Below are 22,452 nucleotides of genomic sequence, written 5' to 3'. Positions count from 1 at the left end.
TGTATTTTACAATACCTTGGAATACTTGTGAACGTAGCTGTTTTCGTATCATTCTTAAAGGTTGCCTATGATTAATATATCGTAATTCACAGTTTAATATTGTTAGTTTCAGATTTTAAGTTTTACTAAAACCAATCATTTCAAATAATTAAAGATCTCTGTCGCTCTGTTTCTCTGTCTGAAAGTTTAGTTACGAACAGTTTAGAAACAGAAGTTCAATAATAGTGTACATCAAACAGAAACTAAGTACACGAGTACACATATTATTATACACGGGTAAACAAGACATGAACGCGTTCAGTATGACCCTTGGTAAGAACACGAAATTTAGAATCGTAGGTATCGAACACAGTTCCATGTACCTGCGCTTTCCGTTCACACCTGAACAGAACAGATCTGAATTAAAATGTGTCGTATTTTGTGATAGTTGAACGGTTTCGTTGCAACTCTGTTGCGAACAACTGAGAAATCTGATTGATCTACATCGTAAGTAACGTCTGCATTCGATTAACTGAAATTTCTTATTTTCCAAACGAGAAAGTTTATCGTTCGTACGAAAACAATAGTTTGATCGCGTATAACTTTTATAAAATCAGATCGGTAATTAATATGCAAATTCAAACGCAGCAACTAAAAACAATAATATTCATAATTGTATTACACTTGAGAGGCAAGCTTAACTTTGTCTACTTATTTTTTTTTTTTTTAGTTGGGACATTTTGTCCAATGATATTTTTGTTTAATTTCGTCATTCAAACAAACTTCTTCAAACTTTCTTGTAAACTCCTTTAATTTTGTAACAATGATAAATTATGTAATGAAAATGTTTATTGTAAACAATATTTCCAGCGAGAGTATTCGAGATGAACATTGTCAGAAACTGAAAATGTTTTGATTTCAAAAGATTCAAAAGTTAATGTAACGTACTATATCGTAACTTAAATTTGCCGATATTAGAACCGGTTCTAATTAATGTTACCCACCAATCAGGATCGTCTATTGATGCATAACGCAATGTATGAAAGCGACACTAGCGAAGATGAGACAGGATTACGCACACCGATATTCCTCAGGAAAGGATCTCGGTGCAGCCGTGGGACACCAAGTACGTAAAATAGAATTTAAAAAATCATATACAAATTATACTAGATTCAAATTGTGCATTACACGTATCAATGTCCAATATTCACGCTTCTATATTGACTTTGTATTGTATTTTCTGTAATTTCTCCTTTCACATTCGACGTTTACAATCTTATTTTCAATGGAAGAAACGGCTGATCGATACGAGTCGTGAGTCTCGCTTCAACATTGATTCGTCACATTGCAGGAACTCCATCGTCATCTATCTCGAGCTCGATAATATTTGGTCAAGTCTCAGAAGAGGTACTCCGTGCTTGGAGTCAACTACCGGAAGCGATACGCTTGGACCCAAGCTTGGCGGTTTTTCGAAGGGAATACGATCGAGTCCATCAAACCGCGGAAGGAATGTTGGTACTTCTTAAATGTTACAACTGTTAAAAAAGTATTTTTATTAGAAAACAGATATTTGTTTCATAAACTGACTCATTGCGAGTAACGTGTCTCAGATCTGCAGATGCGCCAAAGAAAGACTGTCTGGTAGTAAACATGTCCCTCGGAACGCAATTGCCACCAACGTAAGCGACGTCGAATATTTTCTATATCTTACGATTATTAATTTTTGTGTATTTGTGATCTGTTTAACGCTTGCCATATTAGACACGATAACAAAGGATTGGACGAAGATGGATACGGTCACGATATTGCACAAGAGAGCAACGAAACGAAACAAAGGCCGCTATACCGTTATACCAAGTTAACTTTATTATGCGTTTGTTGGTTAATATTCACTGTAAGCTTGTGTTCTCTCTCGTGTATTCATAATATCAGATACTCATGTCATCGATAGATTCGTTATATCGGTATTCAATTCGAAAACTATACATGTGGTAACAGTGTAAACATTTACGTTTCTTTTTTTTTCATTCTTTTCACAGTTAATATTAATCATTAAGTCCGAGAAAATCGAAAGAATGCATCATCAGATCTCAATACCCAGAGATGAAGTAAAAAGTATCTCTTTCTTTATATTTATGGTTCATTATTTTAGTAGTTGACCACCAGTGAAATGTCGAAATAATCCTTAAATTTTGTAGGTTATAAAATATACGGCGACGTTACTGGCAAACAAATTAGTGTCACACTAGAAGGTTCGTTACTTCCACCAATAAAATCGGGCGAATACGCAAATGTGTCTGAGAGGTATTTAATCGTATGGCTAGAGTTAGTTCTTAACGAAATGAACAACACTGATCAATTCTTGTTTGAATCGGAAAAAATTAAGGTAAATTTTACTCCTCGTATCATGTTCACAATAAAAATTCAACGTTTAATTGTTAGGAATTTTCGGCATAAAAAAGTGCTTTTAAAGATAACAGTTAACCCATTTTACGTAGAATATAAGCGATGAATGGATTTTACCAATACTTCCGGAGAAGCTGATGGACGTTTTTCCTGGACAGAGGTACCAAAAAACTTTTGGAATAAAAGAGACTGGTAAAAAGTACGTGGATATACTTAAGCTCCGCTCAATTTCATTTTCGAGCTGGCAAAACTTACCGAATTACTGATGAAAAAGAAAAATCTCGTCTTTTCAGAAGACTAGAACAGGGCGAGATATCGATCAAGTTAAAAACGAATCTGGAATACAGCTTTGCCGTATCGGTTGGCTACGACTTATCATCAATAGACAAAGAGAATGGCACGATGTACGCAGCATTCGTTTTAGTCGGATTATACGTATTAATAATATTCGAGGTAACGCTGAACGTTTTAACCTCTTAAAATCCTAATGAAAAATTGAACAATAATCTTCAAATTGTACAATTATAGGTTGTACACAGGACTTTAGCTGCCATGTTAGCCTCGACCATGTCTATCGCCATATTAGCTGCTTTAAACGAGGTAGGAGATAAAAAATCGAATTGTTCTCAGTGTATTTTGAAAATAATTGCATTTAAAATATTTTTTTTTACTCAGAGGCCGACAATGAGCGAATTAATATCATGGATAGATGTCGATACGTTATTATTACTATTCTCGATGATGATACTTGTAGCTGTGGTCGCCGAAACAGGCATATTTGACTGGCTAGCCGTTTACGCTTACAAGGTAACACACTTCCCTCACACGCTTTTAAATATCTGAGACGCTCCTTTTGCGAATATGCAGACGCAATTGTTGGTTTTGTCAGATAACTGGGGGAAAACTATGGCCGCTCGTAGGCACGCTGTGTTTCTTTACGACGTTAATTTCGTCCTGCCTGGATAACGTGACGACGGTACTGTTAATGACACCGGTAACCATCAGATTGTGCGAAGTAATGGAAATAAATCCGGTGCCGATATTGACAGCAATGGTCGTCTATTCTAATATCGGTGGAGCTATGACGCCGATTGGCGACCCGCCCAACGTAATCATTACTTCAAATCGCGACGTTATCAATAATGTAAGTGCTGGTACGAGTATCGACTTCTGCGTACATTTTAATTTAGCACAGTTGATCGACTACATTTTTATACATCGTTACGATATGTTTATTATTTAGGGCATCGATTTTAGTACATTTACAATACACATGAGCATCGGTGTGATACTGGTATTATTTTTAGTCTTTGCTCAGTTACGATTTATCTTTCGTGATATGGCTGTTCTTAAATTCGATGAGCCACCAGATGTACAGGTATCTTAAATAATACTCTGAATTTATTAACGAACTTAACAAGAACATACACCCGGTTTATATTAATAATATTCGTGTTACATATATGTATTCCTTTTTTTTTCGCCATCGCTCTAAAGTCTTTCTTGCATTTCGTGTATACGCATTTTTCAAACGCCTCGAATGAGTAAGTTTATCCGTTTCAGGAATTAAGGCATGAAATTGCCATTTGGCAAAGAGCCGCGGCAAGTTTGTCCAGTTATAGTAAAGACGAAAATTTAGTGCGAGAAACTTTATTGAAAAAAGTTCAACGATTACTCTCCCAATTAAAAAAGAAGCTGTCAACGGGTAGCGTGGCGCTTGAAACGTACAAAACTACCCTAGAGGAACTTCAAGAAAAGGTAGGAACGAATATGCGTATTTAATTATTTCTATCTCTGTAATTAGTATTCTAGATATCTTAATAACGAGCTGTGTTTACGTTACAGTATCCTATTCGAGACAAATGGCTACTAGCGAAATCTGGTTTCACGTTGACCTTTGTGATCACGTTATTTTTCTTGCATAGCATTCCAAATTTACAGTTATCGCTAGGTTGGACCGCTTTAGTCGGTGTTCTTTTGTTATTAATTTTAGCGGACAGCGAAGACTTGGATGGTCTTATGGCGCGGGTAGAATGGAGCACCTTGATATTTTTCGCATCGTTATTCGTCCTTATGGAGGTATACAATACTACTGAATAATGTTCGTACATATAGGACAGAAACACGGAAAAAGAAATTGTTCAATGCTGCAGGCTTTGTCGCGTCTTGGTCTAATTGCTTGGATAGGAAAGCAAACGGAAAGAATAATTCTGTCCGTGAACGAAGAGTCACGATTGGCAGTAGCTATACTGCTACTGCTTTGGGTGTCAACGTTTGCAAGCGCATTCGTTGATAACGTGCCCCTGTCTACGATGATGATAAGGATCGTTACTAATCTAGCGCAAAATCGTGAACTAAAATTACCGTTGCAGCCATTGGTGTGGGCTTTAGCTTTTGGCGCTTGTATGGGAGGTAAGAACGTTTACAAAATATCATTTAATCATTGTCATTCTCTTTAAAAGAGGCTGGTAACTACATTGAGAAATTTATTGATCAGAATTATTTTGCAAAAAATACAATTCGTAAACAAGCAAACGTAAGAGCTCGAAGACTGCATCCATCTTTAAAATATGACAAAGGCGGTATTTTAAAACGGAATATTAGCGCATTATATTTTTTGCAAAAATGAAGATTCAGTAGGGACCAATTTTAGTGCGATTTATCTAGTTTGAACGGATGAGAATATTTGCAGGAAATGGAACTTTGATTGGAGCTACCGCTAACGTAGTTTGCATAGGAGTTGCGGAGCAACATGGATATAGATTCAGTTTTATGCAATTTTTCAAGTAAGTGCACTCTATATACATTTCATGTACGGTAAATTGACAAAAATTGTTGCTCGAGAGACATAGCATTTTAGATGATTAATATTACCATTCAAAATTAAATTATTAATTATACCTAATGTCGTAAAGTATGACGTAAAAGAAATGTTAATAATCAATGCATATAATGATTACACTTTAAATTTGTTTATTTATTTCAAACTTTATATTATAAACTTTACGTTCTTTATTTACATTGACTGTTCCTTCTTCTATCTTTTTTTCCTTTTTTTTATATAGAAAAATATAAATTGTGTAATTATGTGATATATAAATACTAACTAGTCGAATATTATATTGTCAAATACAGTAGCTATGTACTCGGTGAAATTTCGAATTCAGATCGAATAATAAATCGCGAATAAATTAAGCTCGTTTTCATAAGAGCCTGTCGCAAATTCATTCTTCCTATCATAATAATTTAATTAATTTGACAAATAATTTTCAATGCGTTCGTTTCAGGGTGGGCTTTCCAATTATGCTGACAAGTGCTATTGCAATAACCATGTACTTAATGATCGCTCACGTCGTTTTCGATTGGAACGGGTAATGTAATTGTTTCAGCCTATGTTTGATATTCTCGTTCGCGGTCTGAAAAAATATCTAAATTATTTGAATGAAACATTTGTTTCCAATTCCTTCGTAATATTTGATTAATATTACAAGCGTATAAGGCAGCGCTACAACAATTTACTTAGATAGATAGGGAATTTTTTATTTACTTCTAATCGCATTTATTATAAAAGAATATATTACGATATATTTTATTATACAAATTATCTTAATAAATCTTTACTATACGCTGGATCAAGTAGCAGACCTGGTTTAAATATAAGCGGAATTGTAACAATACATATTCTGTATTAAATGATCGATTATCGATCGTATTGAAATTGAATAAAACATTTAAAAATTTCGATCATAAAACGTTTATTCGTATTAATTGAATACACTAAATTAGAAAATAAATTATAGTATACTTATAGGTATATAGTGTATCGTGATTAACCACAGTCTACGTGCTATTCCGATTTACGTAATTAAATCACGTAATAACAAATCACCAACTTCTCGTTATCTTCCTATATGAAAATATTATATTTTTAATCATTATTTTATGATTCAACTAATTTATTAACTGCGAGGGAACAGTTTGCACAACAATTAAATATTTAAATTCGTTAACACAGTTAGGGTAATAATCAATTTTTTTTTATGTATAAAAATCCATATTTTTCCAGTAAAGGATGAACATCAGTCAAATGAATAAATGATTCTTAGTATACGAATTAGAATGTTCCACTAATTCCCTGTTAACTTTAAATACATCTATTCAACGTTTCACACACTTTACTCTTACTTTAATGACAGTTTAATTTTCATTCTTTAACTTTTCATACACATAGAGTATTTAGATTTTCAAGGTTTGTGAAACTCACCTGCCGATTCTTAAAAGTATGTTCACTGTAAAAATTAAAATATTTGACATAATCGTTAATAATTTGTTCCATAAATAACACAAATATATTACCTTAAACATTATTATGTGTATGAAATTACCTACATAAATGGTTACTATTTAATATTAACAGCGATCACAATATACTAATTACACACAATGTTTCGTAAACGATATTTTAAACTTAAGCAATGAACAAATTAATTGAAACAATCATACATAGCGATAATAATATTAAATTGATCAAACATTTTCCTTGTTCTTTTTCAAGTGTTTATTATATTTTCTTGTTACTTACTATACTATTTATAATAAATATAAAACTATTAGCGTGACACACTTACTGAATATTGTTTTAATTGTATTATACGTAGAAAAAAATTATTCAAAGCTGTCATGTGTTAACTCTAAAAAATTCTCTAAGAATTTTTCTATAAAATTTTATATTAACATTCTTTAATAAAAACTGTAATGAAAGTAATACAATTAAAATGCAATTGATTACCTACACCTTACTTTCTAAAAGTGCAACTTTTAGAGGAAAATAAATTTGAAACAAATCCGTTTTTAACTTCTAATTAATTTAATTGTTTTATTATACGTTTAACTCTGTCCGCCTTTGTTTCTTGTTTTTTCCTTTTAAGTATAACATTGAACACAACTTCTTCATGAAACACCACATTTCAACATGGTTTACTTACAACATGTGTATCATTTTTTCAGAATTATTAAAATTTTTGCAAATTTCAGATCATATACATAGGATTATTTTACTCGCAAATATATCGATAATCAACTACAATTCTGTATAAACGCACACTTACCACGCATTAAGCAAGCTAAAGTTATTTGTATAGAATGTTTAATGATCGTTTTTTCATCAAATAAAGGTTTACAAAAATATTAACATGCTCATCGTGTTAACTACTTATTTAATCCATTTAACGTTCGTTTAAATGTATATGCAAATGAATTAATTAATTCTGATTATTAAATATAATTCAATGTTATAATTATACAAGTAATTAATTCTAATTTTTGTTCATTAACAATAATGAAATAACTTAATGTTGCATTGAATATATCGTTACTTGTTTATAGGTATAATTTAACTTTATAGGTGTAAATCTACAATGTTGGCGAACACCACAAATGTTTCAGATTGATTGTAGAAGAATGTAAATTAATTATTACATTCCTAAAATATAAGTGATCATTATAATCTTATTCTTTTTTCTTTCTTTTTTTTTTTTTTTTTTTTTTTAAGGTATTTATTTAATCTGGTATATATATCACCTTAGATCGCGCAAAAATATGTACAAATGTAAACTAAAGAAATTAATGAATCACAGCAATAAATGGGACACATTTATTATGTACGCAGTTTTGCATTTTTGTATGATTAAATTACCTTTCATGTGAATAAATATTACTAAACGGCGTAATTATGTCAGTGTAAATAAACCATAAATAAAGTATAACCAATGTAAATATAAAATATAACGAACATCAATTTATAATAACTATGTAAAATTTCCCGATTATGTTCTGCATCTGTGGATTAAAATTTTTAGACTAAAAAATTTCCAGATACTTTTATGTGAAGTATTAATCCACACTAAACAACTTTCTATCGGATTTATTAGAACTTTGCATATTTTATGTAACAAAATGTCTCGAATTCTCGTATTATCGAAAATCTAAACACTCGGTGCTCTTCTAATGTAACAATTTACGAAATTGATTATAATTTACAGTAGATATGTACGTAAGCACTAAGCGATCATTTTGGCATGGTCGATTTGGTAAATCTCGGAATGCCTGAAGCAGCATGCGAACTTCACACGAACATGTTTCTAATTCAAATACAGTATTTCATCAGCGCACAACGTAATCGAAACGATATACGAATACTTATCAAATATTAATACATTCGGTAAAACCTTGATGATCAAAGCATTTGATAATAGAGAAATAAAGTTATCTAATTGTTCACAGTCAAGGTTATACCGCATTATAACTAGAATCTACTACGAAATAATAGAGTTACTTACCTAAATTTTTGAATATTAATACATTCTTTTCTCTTTTTTATAAAACTACCGTTTATAACGTCCTTTTATTAATTGCAAAGCTTTTGCCATGAGTGGTGCTTTTGTTTTCTTCACTGCACGCGTGATAAAAAAAAAGAATTTGTTAACATACTAAAACACTTTTAAATATTGCAAGACTAGCGCTGGTATAAATTGCATACTAAATAAATATCTTCTACGTGTTTACTACGAAACATAATTGACTTTTTGAAATACTTACGTGGCTTTGCACGAGATATAGCTGGTGCCGGAACAGAAATATTTGTAGCTGCAGCAGGTCCTCCGCCGCTGATCAGTTTCTTTTTTAAACTAGACGCAGTGTTAGGTACAGAATTTGCAGTACCGTATTTAGCTTGTTTTTTAAGAACATTTCTCGGAGGTTTAACAACATTATCTACATATGCAAGTTTGGTAGATCTCACAGGGACAGATTTGTCTATTGATTGCTTTATGTTGGCTGTAAGGGTTTTCAACTTTGCTTCCCTTTCATCTAAACATCGCTGTCGGGTAACAGAAAATATACAATCAGTGATTTAAAGCACCCACGGTTCAACATCACATTGGCAATTATTACCGTTGCAACATTTATGTTTAACGGTTATTCGATTAAAAATCGAATTACATTCGTACCATATACATCTCGCGCCATGTTTCCATTTCTTCCCTTTGCTTGTTTCTAAATTCGCGATTACAATGATATTGCCACAATTCATCTGTGTCTTCGACTAAATAAGGATTATAGTGTTCCAACATAAATAACTGATCAGCCGTTGCACGTTCCAAAACAGGTCTTATTATTTCAAAAGGCACACCACCCGTAAATTCAAGCGCTAAACACGACATATAAGAAACGTACTCATTAAATATGTACATATTTTTAAACAGTGAATGAAATAAATTATTATTTATAAGCAACTTACCATCGATATTCTCAATCAATACCCTTGTACACATCTCAAAGAGAGTTGGTATAGTCATATATCCAGATTTATTTCCTGAAAATACTTTTGTCCTTTAAAAGTAAAAGAACATATTAATATCGTTGTTAAAAGTTGGCATATTACTTATTTAAAAGATGCCTCTGTAATAGTGGAAATATACCTTTGATTCTTAACATACATCACATCCGTAAGACATTTATCTTCCTCTTTACGGTGAACAGGATTAATGTATGGCAGTGGTTTATAATTAGGACTAATTTCAGGTAATGTAGATGCTAAATCTACACTTAATGGTTGCAACTTTACATTAGATGATAAAAGAGATGGCGTCTACAATAAAAGATATGTTAAATACATTTAAATACTGCAATTTTAATACTATAAAATTTTATTGATTAGGCAACACGAATTACTTGTAAGTTATCACTTGTTGATTCAGTTTTCACTGCTATAATTTTGTTACTTGTACTTGATGGTTCTGTTCTGACCATCTTTGTTGAACTTGTATTAGGAGAATAGTTGGTACGCTTTTTAGACGGCTGAGCCATTGTACACATTCCTAGTGCTTCTGCAAAACTGGCACCTGCATATAGAAGGATATGGTTCAGAACTTATTCGAAGCAACACTCATCCAAGTATAACAGTATTTATGATATTGTTTTACTTTCAATTTCATTAAACACATTGATACTTTAAAGATTATAGGATATACGAATAATGAAATATTATAACCTATGCATTACAAGATGTGCTCGATTGGTAAACACAATAATAGGATAAACATACAAAATATTGTCCATACTCTTACATTAAAAATATAATAAAATATCACAAATATCTTCTTTTATTCAACTGAACGTGACACATTAATGAACTAACCAGAGTGGCAATCTATTCCTTCATCGCCGTTAATCTCTTGCTTTATTTTTATTAAATCTTTTGACTCTTTTAATCCGTGTTTAGGATACTTTGAATCTTTACTGCTCTTATGCTTATGTTTACTTTTTTCTTCTTTATGATCCTTTTTCTTGATTCTATCTTTACCTTTATCATGATGCTTATCACTAGAGGAACTATTATGATGCTTTGATTCTGAAGATTCCTTACTCGAATGATGATCATTTCGTTTATTCTCATCTTTATTATGATTTGCATTTGTCTCACTTTTATGCTTTTGTTTCTCTCCGCTATCTTTTGTTTTACTACTGGATGAATCACTTCGGTGCTTGCTGGTACTTGCCTTTGATTTTTCCTGACAGTCTTTCTTCTCATGTTTAATCTCATTTTTACATACTACATCTTTATCTTTGGGCTCTTCTTTTATTTTAATCATATTTAACGCCGCACTATTATTATGTTTCTCGAAGGTAGAAGTTTTTGCATCGTCACTTTCACTATCAGAATTTTTTCTACGTTTACTCTCCTTCTTTGCAGCATTCGAATCATCGTGTTTTCGTTTCTTGTGATTTTCGTCACTGCCTTTAGATAAATTACTATTATCAGTGGGCTTACTAGAATGTTTTTCTATGTTATCAGATTTAGTATGATTATGATGTTTAGAGCTGTGAACTTCATCCTTCTTAGGGGCACTTTTTGTATCCTTTGAAGATTTTTTCTCACTCCTTGATTCATGTTTATGGCTATGTTTATTTTTTTCATGTTTTTTCTGCTTTTCTAAATCGTTGCTAACACTTCTCGCACTGCTGTTACTTTTTGGCTGAGAGTCAACAGGTTTCAACTTTACTTCATGCTTGGAAGCATGCTTATCGCTCTGTTGTGTATGCGACACTTCAGTTTTCTCCAATTTGTGCCTATTCACCTGTTTTGTATTTCCTTCAGTTTTATATCTGGAAAAAAAAACAATTAATTACATGTATATTTATTTTTACTGAAAAAGTTCTAATCTTAATATGTCTACTATCGTGATAAAAATACTAAATACTAAGAGGATTCTAGCGTCAGAAGAAAATGATACCTTATAGAATTTTCTTCAGGCTTTGGTGATTCCCGGTTGTCGTCATAACTTTCGGGTGCGTCAGGAACGCATGCTTCATCTTCATCCTCACCTTCGCTAGTTTCTTCACTAGCAACCATGGCTTTCCATTTTGCGACAAGTGCTTTGGCAGCATCTCCTATACCACCATCATATTTTCTTAAAGCATTTACGGTACGTCCTACACCAGTTTCCTGAAGGTGCTGCACTGTTACTGGCAGATTAGATAACTTTGAAATACAGTGTAGTATCTGTAACATGTTTCAAATCATCTATAATGAGTTGAATATCATGCAGCTTGTGATCAATTGATTGGGAATATAAAATATTAAAGGATAGAGGTGTCATAGCCAAAAGTATTTGAAGCACAACAATTATACTTGAAGAGTAATAAGGATAAAATTATACAAATGAAAAAATATGACAGATGGGAATAATACAAATAATCAATAAGAAATCATTAATTTTTCTTAGAGGATTGGTTTTACATAGGGATTAAAGCAAAATGAAAATACAATAGTATAAATATTTGGAAAATTTATTTTTATTCCAAACCGGATGTATGTATGTATATGTATATGTATATATACATGTAAAAATATGTATGTATACATACATACATATATATACATATCTATATCTACATTTATATCTTAATATATACGCGTAAAAGTTTTTAACAATAATGTACGTTTTAAATATCATTGGTAATCGTGTTTAGATATAGATTGTCGAGAGGTTATATCTGAACGACATCAATGAAACTGCATCATCGTATACGTAGCTATAATTTTGAAGATGGAAAGTAGTACAACAATACATACTCTATCCTCATTGTCATCACATTTTTCAATATTTCGCTGATAATGCTTAATTTTATCCACTACAGACATTATTGCGGCTGCCAGCTGCTAACTGCTGTTGCCCCGTATTCATGAACAGATGGATACGACGGATGGGAAAAGTAGTTTCTATAGAATATTAGTTTCATTGGCCACGCGATAAATTCCATGGACTGAATTACATTTAGATTCGGATTAACATGTAGGAAATATTATCCTGTTCGATGGTTGCGAATTTTTTTTTGCAAACTGATTTATGTGATACTTACAAATAATAAAAAAATATAAATTTATATAGTAAAAAATTCATGTAAAATTGTACTTTATGCACGCCCATAAAATGAATATTTATGTTTTGTACCAATAGCAGCAGCAACCAATAATACGTATGTGTGGAAGAATTGCATAAAAGTAAAATGTAAAAATTTGTATTAAATTATTGCAACATGTATAATAGGACGGTTCATGATAGTTTACATAATATGTAAATATAATATACAGACGCGCGTATAATCAAATACCAAATATAACGTATATAAAGTATACTATTTATTATTTTTACATTTATTGTACTTTATTGTTCGTCAAATTTACATATATTAGTTTATAATATGTACATATATGTATCTGATGTAAATTTATAAATAATAGCCAATAACGTGATTGTAACGTTAGGTATTATAATTAAAGCACTAACAAAGTATAAGATAGACTAGTCACCCAGTGTATTTTTGCGCCGCTAGAATTTGGAAGCTCTGAAACCCCCATATAATTCTAATGTCACGCGATTTGTTAACATTTTTATACAATATATTGATTGTATGTAGATACACGCATTTTTCATTTGTCGATAATATAGATGCGTGCATTTCCCATTTATCGATAATTGATATTATTTCGGCAAAGAATTTTGCTAATTCTCTGCAAGATGGAACGACAGCATCAAATGAAAATATTAAAAGTATTGAAAAATTGGTATCTTTTAATAAGAGACGTTTCTGAGATTTTATAAACCTATAGTAATACCTTGAATGCTAGGCAATAATTTATAAGAAGATGTAAAAATAAAAAGAGAATATCGCATATTTTTATTTTCAAATAAATTTAAGATACGAAATTCGTAATCAATGACGTGTGATTCATATGCAATCAAGAAACAACCTCGTATTCGCTTCAATTAAATAACGCTAATATATATATTAAGAAAAAAGCTGAAGATCAATCGAGGTTACAAAAATCGGATTATACATATATAGTATCTATCCTATTTATTTATACTATTTTATTTAACTACTTTATATAAACTATTTTATTAAAACTATTTTACTTTCTGTAATTGCAAGTATATCGTTGCAATTACAAAAAGAACACAAGGTTGGAAAGTTACCATTTGTTAAACAGGATCTATGATACAAATTAAGTACATGGTATACCCGGCATATGAATGGTGTGCACGCGTAACGTAAGCTGCAAAATTAAAAATGAGACTTATTAATTAGTAAATTATCAGGCGCTATCATTGTTATTTGTAGTCTGCAAACTCTTAAAAAAAAAAAAAAAATTATACAAGTGATTTCACTTTCATGATAATTTTTGCGCACGAGAATGCATGAATTTGAGCGAGGAAAGCTAATTTAATTTATTCCTTAATGCGAAGCTCATGAAAGGAGAAAGTTACGGAATTAACCAATTATTTTTATTGTTCGAAAACATTACCCGTTTTCTAATTTTGCATTGTTTCATATCTTACAATGCCTCTTCCCATCTTACTCAATAGTTATAAATATAAATTTGCAAACCAATTCTTTTTCTATAAGTACGTTATTTAATTATTGTATATTAAATAATATTTAAATGCTAACAATGAATTTAAGTTAATATTGTTTCTATTCTGGATCCTTACGTAGAATGTGTCGTTTGAATTGACTTTTTTGTCATCTTTTTCTCTCGCCTATATCTATTTACATAAGGACAAATTTATTCATTTTCGCAGAAATGCTGTGCAGTAGACAGTACTGGTTTTCTAGAGAAAGATGACGTCGACCTAGGTTTCGGTATTGACATTTTTCAGCCAAACAATTTTGACATACAAAATTGCGGTTCAGCTATTTCAAGTTCTTTTTTAGGCGAACATATCAACACATTTCTCGAAATCGCAGTAAATAACTTCCTCCAATGTGCAAATATTAGAATATACGCTTCGCCATATGAATAATTAATATTGTCTAATATGTACGATAGAGGGAAGAAAGCATACTATAACTGAGTAGTAACAATGGAACGAAATTAAAGTACAGTATTTCGTTACATCATTATTACATAAAAAAAAGAAAAAAAACAAAAAACAACAAAAAAAAAGAAAAAGAGAAAGTTATATAAATAAAGGTTTCATGTCACGACGAAGAAGGAAGTTTCGAACAGCAGCCATCACTAATGCGACGCGACCTTCCAGGGGTTGAGATGTCGTCGTTTGTCGGTTGCGGTCATCGAAAGTAAGTCCCGCGACGATGTATTTAATATCCTTCGTACAGAGTGTTTCCCGCAGAGTGCGCATGGTGTACGTACAATTTTCACTTCGGATTTAATCCGGTCAAAGTATACGCATACTTGCACCAGTCGGCAGAGTCGAGTGGTACGGGTGGCGGGCCATTCATTTTGCGAAAGAGACGAGTTGTTCGATGCGCATCGCGGAGACGGTCGTACGTTTACTTGGTTGTCCCTACCACTTTCTTTGGCCGGCTGGTGGGCACCAGGTTCTCATTACCGTGGTCCATGCTGCACAACTGTTCCACTATCTCCTCATTCACGTCGCGATTCAACAGGATCGAAGAACGTACACGCGTATCTGGTTGTCTTGACTTTTGTGAACCGAACGACCCTTCGATCTCGAATCGATATATCCTTTTCGTACACGCGGGAATCGGTTAGACGCGATTTCGAGCCTGTCAGAGAAACCCTTTAGTATTTTTTAAACGCGAATGTGATCGATTCGACCTAGTGTCCAACCAACGTACCCGTTCGACGATTCGTTTCCTCTTGGATTTCGTTGCACGCACTTGCATCCATCTGTACGTCTCGCAAGAATGCATAAGGGAAAAGACATTGAACTTTGAAAAATCCAAACGAGACCTAAGGATTGTTAATTTCACGGTTATTATTCTCCATTTAACACTCTGCCCCTGCCCCCCCCCCCCCCCTTCCGTTACTGTTCGGTCCACGCACTTGGATGGCTTAGTGTTCGAGGTGGTGGCGCGAAAAACGTACACGTTTAATATGAATCGTGGTTGCTCGACGCCTTGCTAAGCAAACACGGGTGAACAGAGTCATCAATGAACGGGACGAATGTGATGTTGATGGCGAGCGTCGATTAGCAAAGTGACACCGCATGATAAGGCGAAACCGTTCGAAGAGGAAATACCAGAAGAGATATCGCCGGCGAAGGAACAGCGATCACGGTTTTAACGAGCACGATAGACAAATACATGCGTGCGATACCTTGCCGATAGAGAAACCAGTCCCGCTTACCTCCACAAAACTGTGTGTTACATAAAAACGGATTTTACTGGCCAGTTAATGAACCCGGCTGTGCGGGCATGTAGGGAAGGTCTGTTGGCAATCTTACGTAAGTAAATATGAATAATTTCTTATCCGAAAGTAGCGAAGAATGTGGACGTTGCATGGGATAGAACAAAACGTACGCTCGCGACCGTCAGCCCGGCTTCTTATGTCTTCGTCGTTAATCGTGTGCCGTTTCAAGTTTAAGTTGTCTGCTCTAAGAGCGCAGGATTCCGTCTGAACATTTTTTTACACCGTCCATTTGGCGCAATACATTGCGATTATGATGGTTCGAATGTCTCAGAAATGTTTCTTTACGCCGCATCAATCCTTAATGCCATGTTAAGTGGCCGCGCGTGCGTGTCATTAACGACAATGACAATGATGTGGGGCAAATGCAGTTCGGTAAACAAAACTTGATTGCTTAAGAGAAAAGGTAACATTAGAAATCGACAAAATTGAAACGTTCAAAGATGGTTTACTCGACGGTACTGTTATTAACTTTGTTCGCAAGTCAAATTTTCAAGCGTAATTGAAAAATGATTAAAATTATTATTTCCGATAGATACGCGTGTGTTATGAAAATACTTGATGCAACGCCCGGAATGTGTAAATATTTTAATACATTTTGCGTCAGTCTTGAAAAACTTCACCATTTTCAATTTATCACTTAACCGCTGGGCACGTAAAACGAATTTTTTCTTCGCGTACTCCTTCTTGACACAATTATAATATCTTCGCGAGTGTTTTCCCTTGCGTAAGGTAAAGATTGATTAAAATTATTTGCTATGACTAATAACAGGACTATTTTGCAAATGGGAGGTGTTTTATGAAGTGTTTTTACAATATATTGTATTAGATAGCGTTAGAACTTTCATTTATAATTATCGATTTCTTTTTCCATGTTTACAACGCGTCTACTAATTTTATTTGTTTCATTCTTCCGCGTTAGACGAACAGTTCATGAAATATTGGTTAATCGAGTAAAGTGAAAATCGTTGAGTAACAGAGGAAAGTACTTTTTAATTACGATTCTATGAGATACCATTTTAAATTTATAACGCGATGAAATTCGACAATTTTCTACGGAAGACTCTATGAGAGAGAGAGAGAGAGAGAGAGAGAGAGAGAGAGAGAGAGAGAGAGAGAGGGGGGGGGGGGAGAAAGAGAAGAGAATTTAATTGAAGAAAATCGTATGTAGATATTAAATTATCGTATGTCTAATATACAACGCATCCTTCAAAGTGCGACCTACATAACACTTTCTTAAATAAGGTTTGATCCCGAAGCAGTAGGATAATTATGTACAAAGTGTCCAGTCTCTCGAGTTATATTTTAAACGAATTTATTTATGTACTTGTTTCGTTATTCTATCTTTTGTATATCACATATTGTATATTATATATTTTTGATTTCTTATTTTAATTTTGAAAAATTCCACAATGGTTACGACTTGATAAGCTAACCCTAGAATGAAAATACACGTATTGTTAGCCAGAGATGATATATTCCATAAAAGTCTAGCCAATTCGCTGAACAGGAAATAAGAAACCGTTGCTGCTAAGGATAGGACATACTAACAACGTTATGCAAATTTTTCTTTAATACTGGATCGTTAAATTACCGTAAAAACTTCGACATCAAATTGGTAATAGCTCAGAAATCGGCATAACATTTATTTTAATCAGCTAGTTAGAAACTTATGTGATTCCACGCGAACATATGTATCTTTGTTTCATTGGTATAGTCTTTCTCTACTGTAACAAATTCGGGGCTACAATCTCATGCTAAAAATATACAGCTCTTTCTCTCTGCGGCAAAAATTAAAATATTACGCCACATTTGCGTTAGACACGCAACAGGTGAATCGAGGAATAACCTTTGGCCTTCACGAATATGGTAAAATTCAGGTAAAATTTCTGTCCTTCGAATAATTCATTCTCCTGTTCATTTTTACTGATACTGTTATATTAAAGTAGTAATACCGCTATATCGTTTAGCGTTGGTTTATATCGGCACATGGATGTGTCCCTTTTTGTCTCGTTGTTCCACTAAGGCAGGTTTCGTTCCATTATTACACGGTACATTGACTTGTACTACTGGAACTATTATTTTGATTATTTAGAGCAAGTTCACTTGTGTTCAGTTTCGTAACGTTGATCAGTCACTGTCGAAAGGTTTGAACGTCGCCATGAACATATTTATCGAGTTTAAAACACGCTTGACTCGTTTTTAGTTGTTTTTGTACATACGTATATATTTCAAACGCGACGCGTACTATAATAAAAAAAAGCATTTCTTTTTCTGTACCTTTCTCTACCTTAAACGTGGCAGCTGGCTTCAAATTTTTATGAAGGTATGAAAAATGGTTTGAAAACAAGGTAGGATGGTAAACCTCCACATCGATTCGTTTGATACAAGATAAAATTGCTTGGAATATATGTAATCCAATTGCGTGGTTCACCCTGAACAGAATTTCGCAAAGGTACCGCTTTCTCTTTAGGAACACACATCGATTTTTTCCCTCCTCGATCTGTGGTGGAAATTTTCCACAACTAAACTGAAAGAATTCGTTTGGTTCGAATTAGCCGAGCGATTGAGCTCTTTGCAAATAATGTACGTACATGTGGGTATGCAAGATATACGTTAATAAATATACCTAAATCCTTAATTAGACAGGAAATTTCCAAATGTGTAGATTTTAAATGTTAAATGTCGAATGTGACCCTATACTTGGCAAACGTTCACCAGAAATGCTGTTAAAATGGCGTTACGTAAAGTACTGTCAAAAATAAGGTAACATCGAGCAGGAAAAAGGAAAGAAGGAACTGCACTTTCTCTTTATTTTTAAGGAGCTCGATGTATGTATCGCAGTGTACTTTTGGACCTTCGTCGTTTTAAGACACATCGGTTTTCGCGTGTCGAAATATGCTCCTTTATGTAATCTTAATCACGATAATCGACAAGTGAAAACTTGAGCTTGACAACAAATAAACGCTTGTTACGTACTTTCTACTGTGCAGGCAAGACACCAAAAATACTGCTCTAAATAACGTATCAATTACTATACTACGTCACAATTACTATAATTAACGATTTATATGAAAATCTTTATATATGTATTATTTCCAAATATAATAAAACATATATAAGTAACAGTAATCGTATTTTCTTAGTTTTCTTTAATGTTTCGTAAAATTCAGAACAATGATGATAATTTTGATACTTTCGATCGATGAAGGCATTGCTAGTTTAAACGAGCGTAGAAAGTATCTTTACTCGAACGATTTCCGTATACCTTGATGCAGTTTAACTTGACGGCAGAACCAGTTGCACTTTTCTTCGAATGTATAGAGTTCATTTAAAACTTGGAAATCTCGCATAGCAATTACTCTTATTCTGTTTTAATTTCATCCTCAGAACGTTGATCGATGGTACGTTTCATTATCTCTTCTTATCAACTACACCAATTATTCAACGTTTCTTGTTCTAACACTTTTATCTTGTTGTGTTTATAATAATTTATAGCACCTTTTTCTTTTTCTAAGTTCAGTAATTATGCCTTCAGAAAATTTCATCAATCAATGATACGTAATGTATGATTGACGTAATGACCGATAGTGTAATAAAAAGTTTGCATTTGAAAAAGGTGCTGAACATAAGTACCTTAAAAAAAGGCTGTTACTCATAAATGACTACAATGAACTTTTGCGAACATGTTACACACTAACGTGATTTCAGTTCAATTTCTTAAGGCATACATTTACAACAGGGGATATTTTTTAGGGCAACAGAATGCATTTTCAACTTTTGTAAAATGAATTCTCTTTCCAGCTAGATCGAAGCAAAGATCGATCGCTTGCGTTAGAGTCTGACAATCTCACTCTGAAAATATTGAAGATACGATTTTCAACTTTCTGTGACTTGCATTTGTATTTATAAAATTGTATCTTATTTTGTTCTTATCATACTAAATTATATCGTATTTTATTGGTACGTTTTTCCAGTGATATTTTACAACAATTTTGGTTGTACAGAGTTAATGTATCGTCGCGTAACAAGAACGAAACTTGGTTTCTTTGATGGAAGAACAGTACGGGAGTAACGAGGCGATGCATAATTCCCTTGATCACTTCAGCTTATTGCTACCAGGACATGGATGATTAGTATCGTAGTTTTGCACAGCACGAATCCTTACAAATACATAGCAAATTCATAGCAAATTGTATAATGTTTTTGCGAGTGTATTCAATTATTTAGAACCGTGATAGGAGCTGACCAATAAATACTGTCGTAGTAAAATTTTTTTTTCCCTTTCCTCTACGTATTATATACATATGTACGTAAAGTGAATTACTTGCAGATGGTAATTGCATTTGATTCATTTCATCTTGCAATGTTCAAATATATTTGAAATGAAAGGCACAGTTTCAGCTTCCCACTTTTTTAAATTGGAGAACAAATTGCAGATGTACATAATACGGACAGCCAAGTTCCTATTTATATATGCCTATACACTCGGTCAATATTTCAATTGCAAATGATGAATTCCTGAACACTTCTATCGTAAATGAGTCAGTAATTACTTCGAAACGTTTCATTGCCAATATTATTCTGCGATCAGGCTAGACCATTGTACGACTACAATGTACAATATTATTTACCGTGAAACGATAAAGCAGAGAAATATTAATCCTGATGCAAATTAGAGGGTCGAGCATGGAATCTCTAATCTGCACGATTGTGACAAGCGAAGTTTGAAAATTGTCCTTCTTCGTTAGGACAAGCAGCACCGTTCATTGTCCTTAACAGTTAATTGATTAATTAGCACTATCGCTTAAAAATGCTGTAACACACAACGCTGGAAAATTAATCTTTCCAGTTCTCTCCAATCTTAAATAAAATAAAAAAGTTATTGACCCTGACTCTGTCGAGGCTAAACAAAGATTTCCTTGATCATGATTTACAGCCGTAGTTTGTGTCGACGTAAAACAAGCAAAACAGATAAAAATGCAATTATATTCGTTTATGCTTAGAAATATTCCACCTGAGCATCTTTACGTCAACTTTTACAAATATCAATGCTAATTTTTATTTAAATTTTCAAGTCAAACAGGAATGTTCGTTCCGTTGCTACGAATTTAATATCGCATAAAAATAGTAGTCAAGTTTTTTTAAGTGATCAATTCTTTACTCTGTGTTGTTTGTTTAATATACAATAGACACATATATTTTAATACCTATCATTTAGATAATTACATAACTGTAATTGAACTACCCATTAAGATTTTAATAAAATTACTGTAGCGCAAGGATTGCGTACATCATCCCCTAGTGTTATGATTGCACTTGTTTTGGTAGCGTCGAAAGGTTGTGAAAGGTCCTACTGGTTTAAGTTCTCGGTGCAATAGGAGTAGGAAATGTGCGTCATACTTGTTCCTATTCCTCCACGGTCTATGTACGTATGTATCTGTACGAGTGGAAAGTCTGGAATTACAGTTTTCCCCTTGCTAAGTAAATGGTACGTGAACTCCACGTCGGTCAATCCATTCGTCCTTGTGGTCATTACATTGTATTTCCGCGCGGCGGTTACCAATGAAATGACGCGAGTTATCGATCTTGATCGAATACCTACTACGATTTCTTCAATGCCAATTTTCTATCTTCTAATTTCTTCTCGTCCTTACAGCCGTAGAAGAGATTAAGCACGCGTTTCGCCTAGAGAAATTCAACGTTTTTTTTTTAATATTTCGAGATATACTGGTCACGATACGCGCAAATATTGCTGTATATATTCGGAAACTTCTTATAACTTCGAGGGGTGTAACACGAGCGTTTCCATGGAACGTTATGCAAATTTTAATCTTCCGATAATTTCAATCACCTGCATTAACCAATTATTGTCGCCGCTTCGTTTGAACTGCACTGGATAGATATTCTTTCCTTTTGCGCAATGATGGAGATATGCGTAATTGAAGAGTTGCACCAAAAAATCACCGTTTACACTCCAGATACGTAAAAAATCAAGCAATAACCAAACGCGACGATGCATTACTACTTTCTTCGAATTGTTTTGTACGATCGAGCTACAATAATACATACCATCTCGTAAGTCACGTTCAGTGGAAAAATGTAAGTAAACATCGTGTCAGAAACATCCAAAGATTTTTATCGGTTCGGTATTTCATAAATTATAATTGCGCAATGCAAACATTGAAATACTGCGAATATTTAGAGATTCTGGGTAAACGACTTTTTTCACAGGTTATTATATTATTATTATCTTTTTGCTACTGTCACTATCCTAAGTTAACTTAATTATACGTAGAAAAAGATGATTCCTTAAAAAAAAAAGAAAA

General features: G+C 33.2%; 2 protein-coding genes across 2 annotated transcripts; one reads left to right on the top strand and one right to left on the bottom strand.

The window, feature by feature from the left end:
- Positions 1–1,014: 1,014 nt before the first annotated feature.
- LOC143425183 (P protein) lies at positions 1,015–5,760 on the top strand. Its single transcript, XM_076897796.1, has 17 exons — positions 1,015–1,105; positions 1,331–1,490; positions 1,590–1,658; positions 1,741–1,873; positions 2,019–2,094; positions 2,178–2,365; positions 2,478–2,584; positions 2,679–2,838; positions 2,914–2,985; positions 3,061–3,192; positions 3,275–3,529; positions 3,629–3,763; positions 3,949–4,143; positions 4,231–4,464; positions 4,539–4,797; positions 5,078–5,171; positions 5,673–5,760. The coding sequence occupies exons 1-17, from the start codon at positions 1,015–1,017 to the stop codon at positions 5,758–5,760; spliced, it is 2,448 nt and encodes an 815-aa protein (XP_076753911.1).
- Positions 5,761–7,947: 2,187 nt separating this feature from the next.
- Positions 7,948–12,776, bottom strand: Eloa (transcription elongation factor elongin A). Its single transcript, XM_076897749.1, has 9 exons — positions 12,521–12,776; positions 11,679–11,947; positions 10,583–11,550; positions 10,117–10,286; positions 9,864–10,033; positions 9,683–9,774; positions 9,393–9,592; positions 8,983–9,262; positions 7,948–8,836 (listed from the first exon to the last, which is right to left on the bottom strand). Exons 1-9 carry the CDS (start codon positions 12,587–12,589, stop codon positions 8,769–8,771), a joined length of 2,286 nt encoding a protein of 761 aa, XP_076753864.1. The 5' UTR covers positions 12,590–12,776; the 3' UTR covers positions 7,948–8,768.
- Between the last annotated feature and the right edge of the window lie 9,676 nt (positions 12,777–22,452).

The sequence above is a fragment of the Xylocopa sonorina genome, chromosome 7, assembly GCF_050948175.1.
Source record: "Xylocopa sonorina isolate GNS202 chromosome 7, iyXylSono1_principal, whole genome shotgun sequence".
Taxonomy (NCBI): Eukaryota; Metazoa; Arthropoda; class Insecta; order Hymenoptera; family Apidae; genus Xylocopa; species Xylocopa sonorina.
This window is presented reverse-complemented; position numbering and strand designations above follow the sequence as displayed.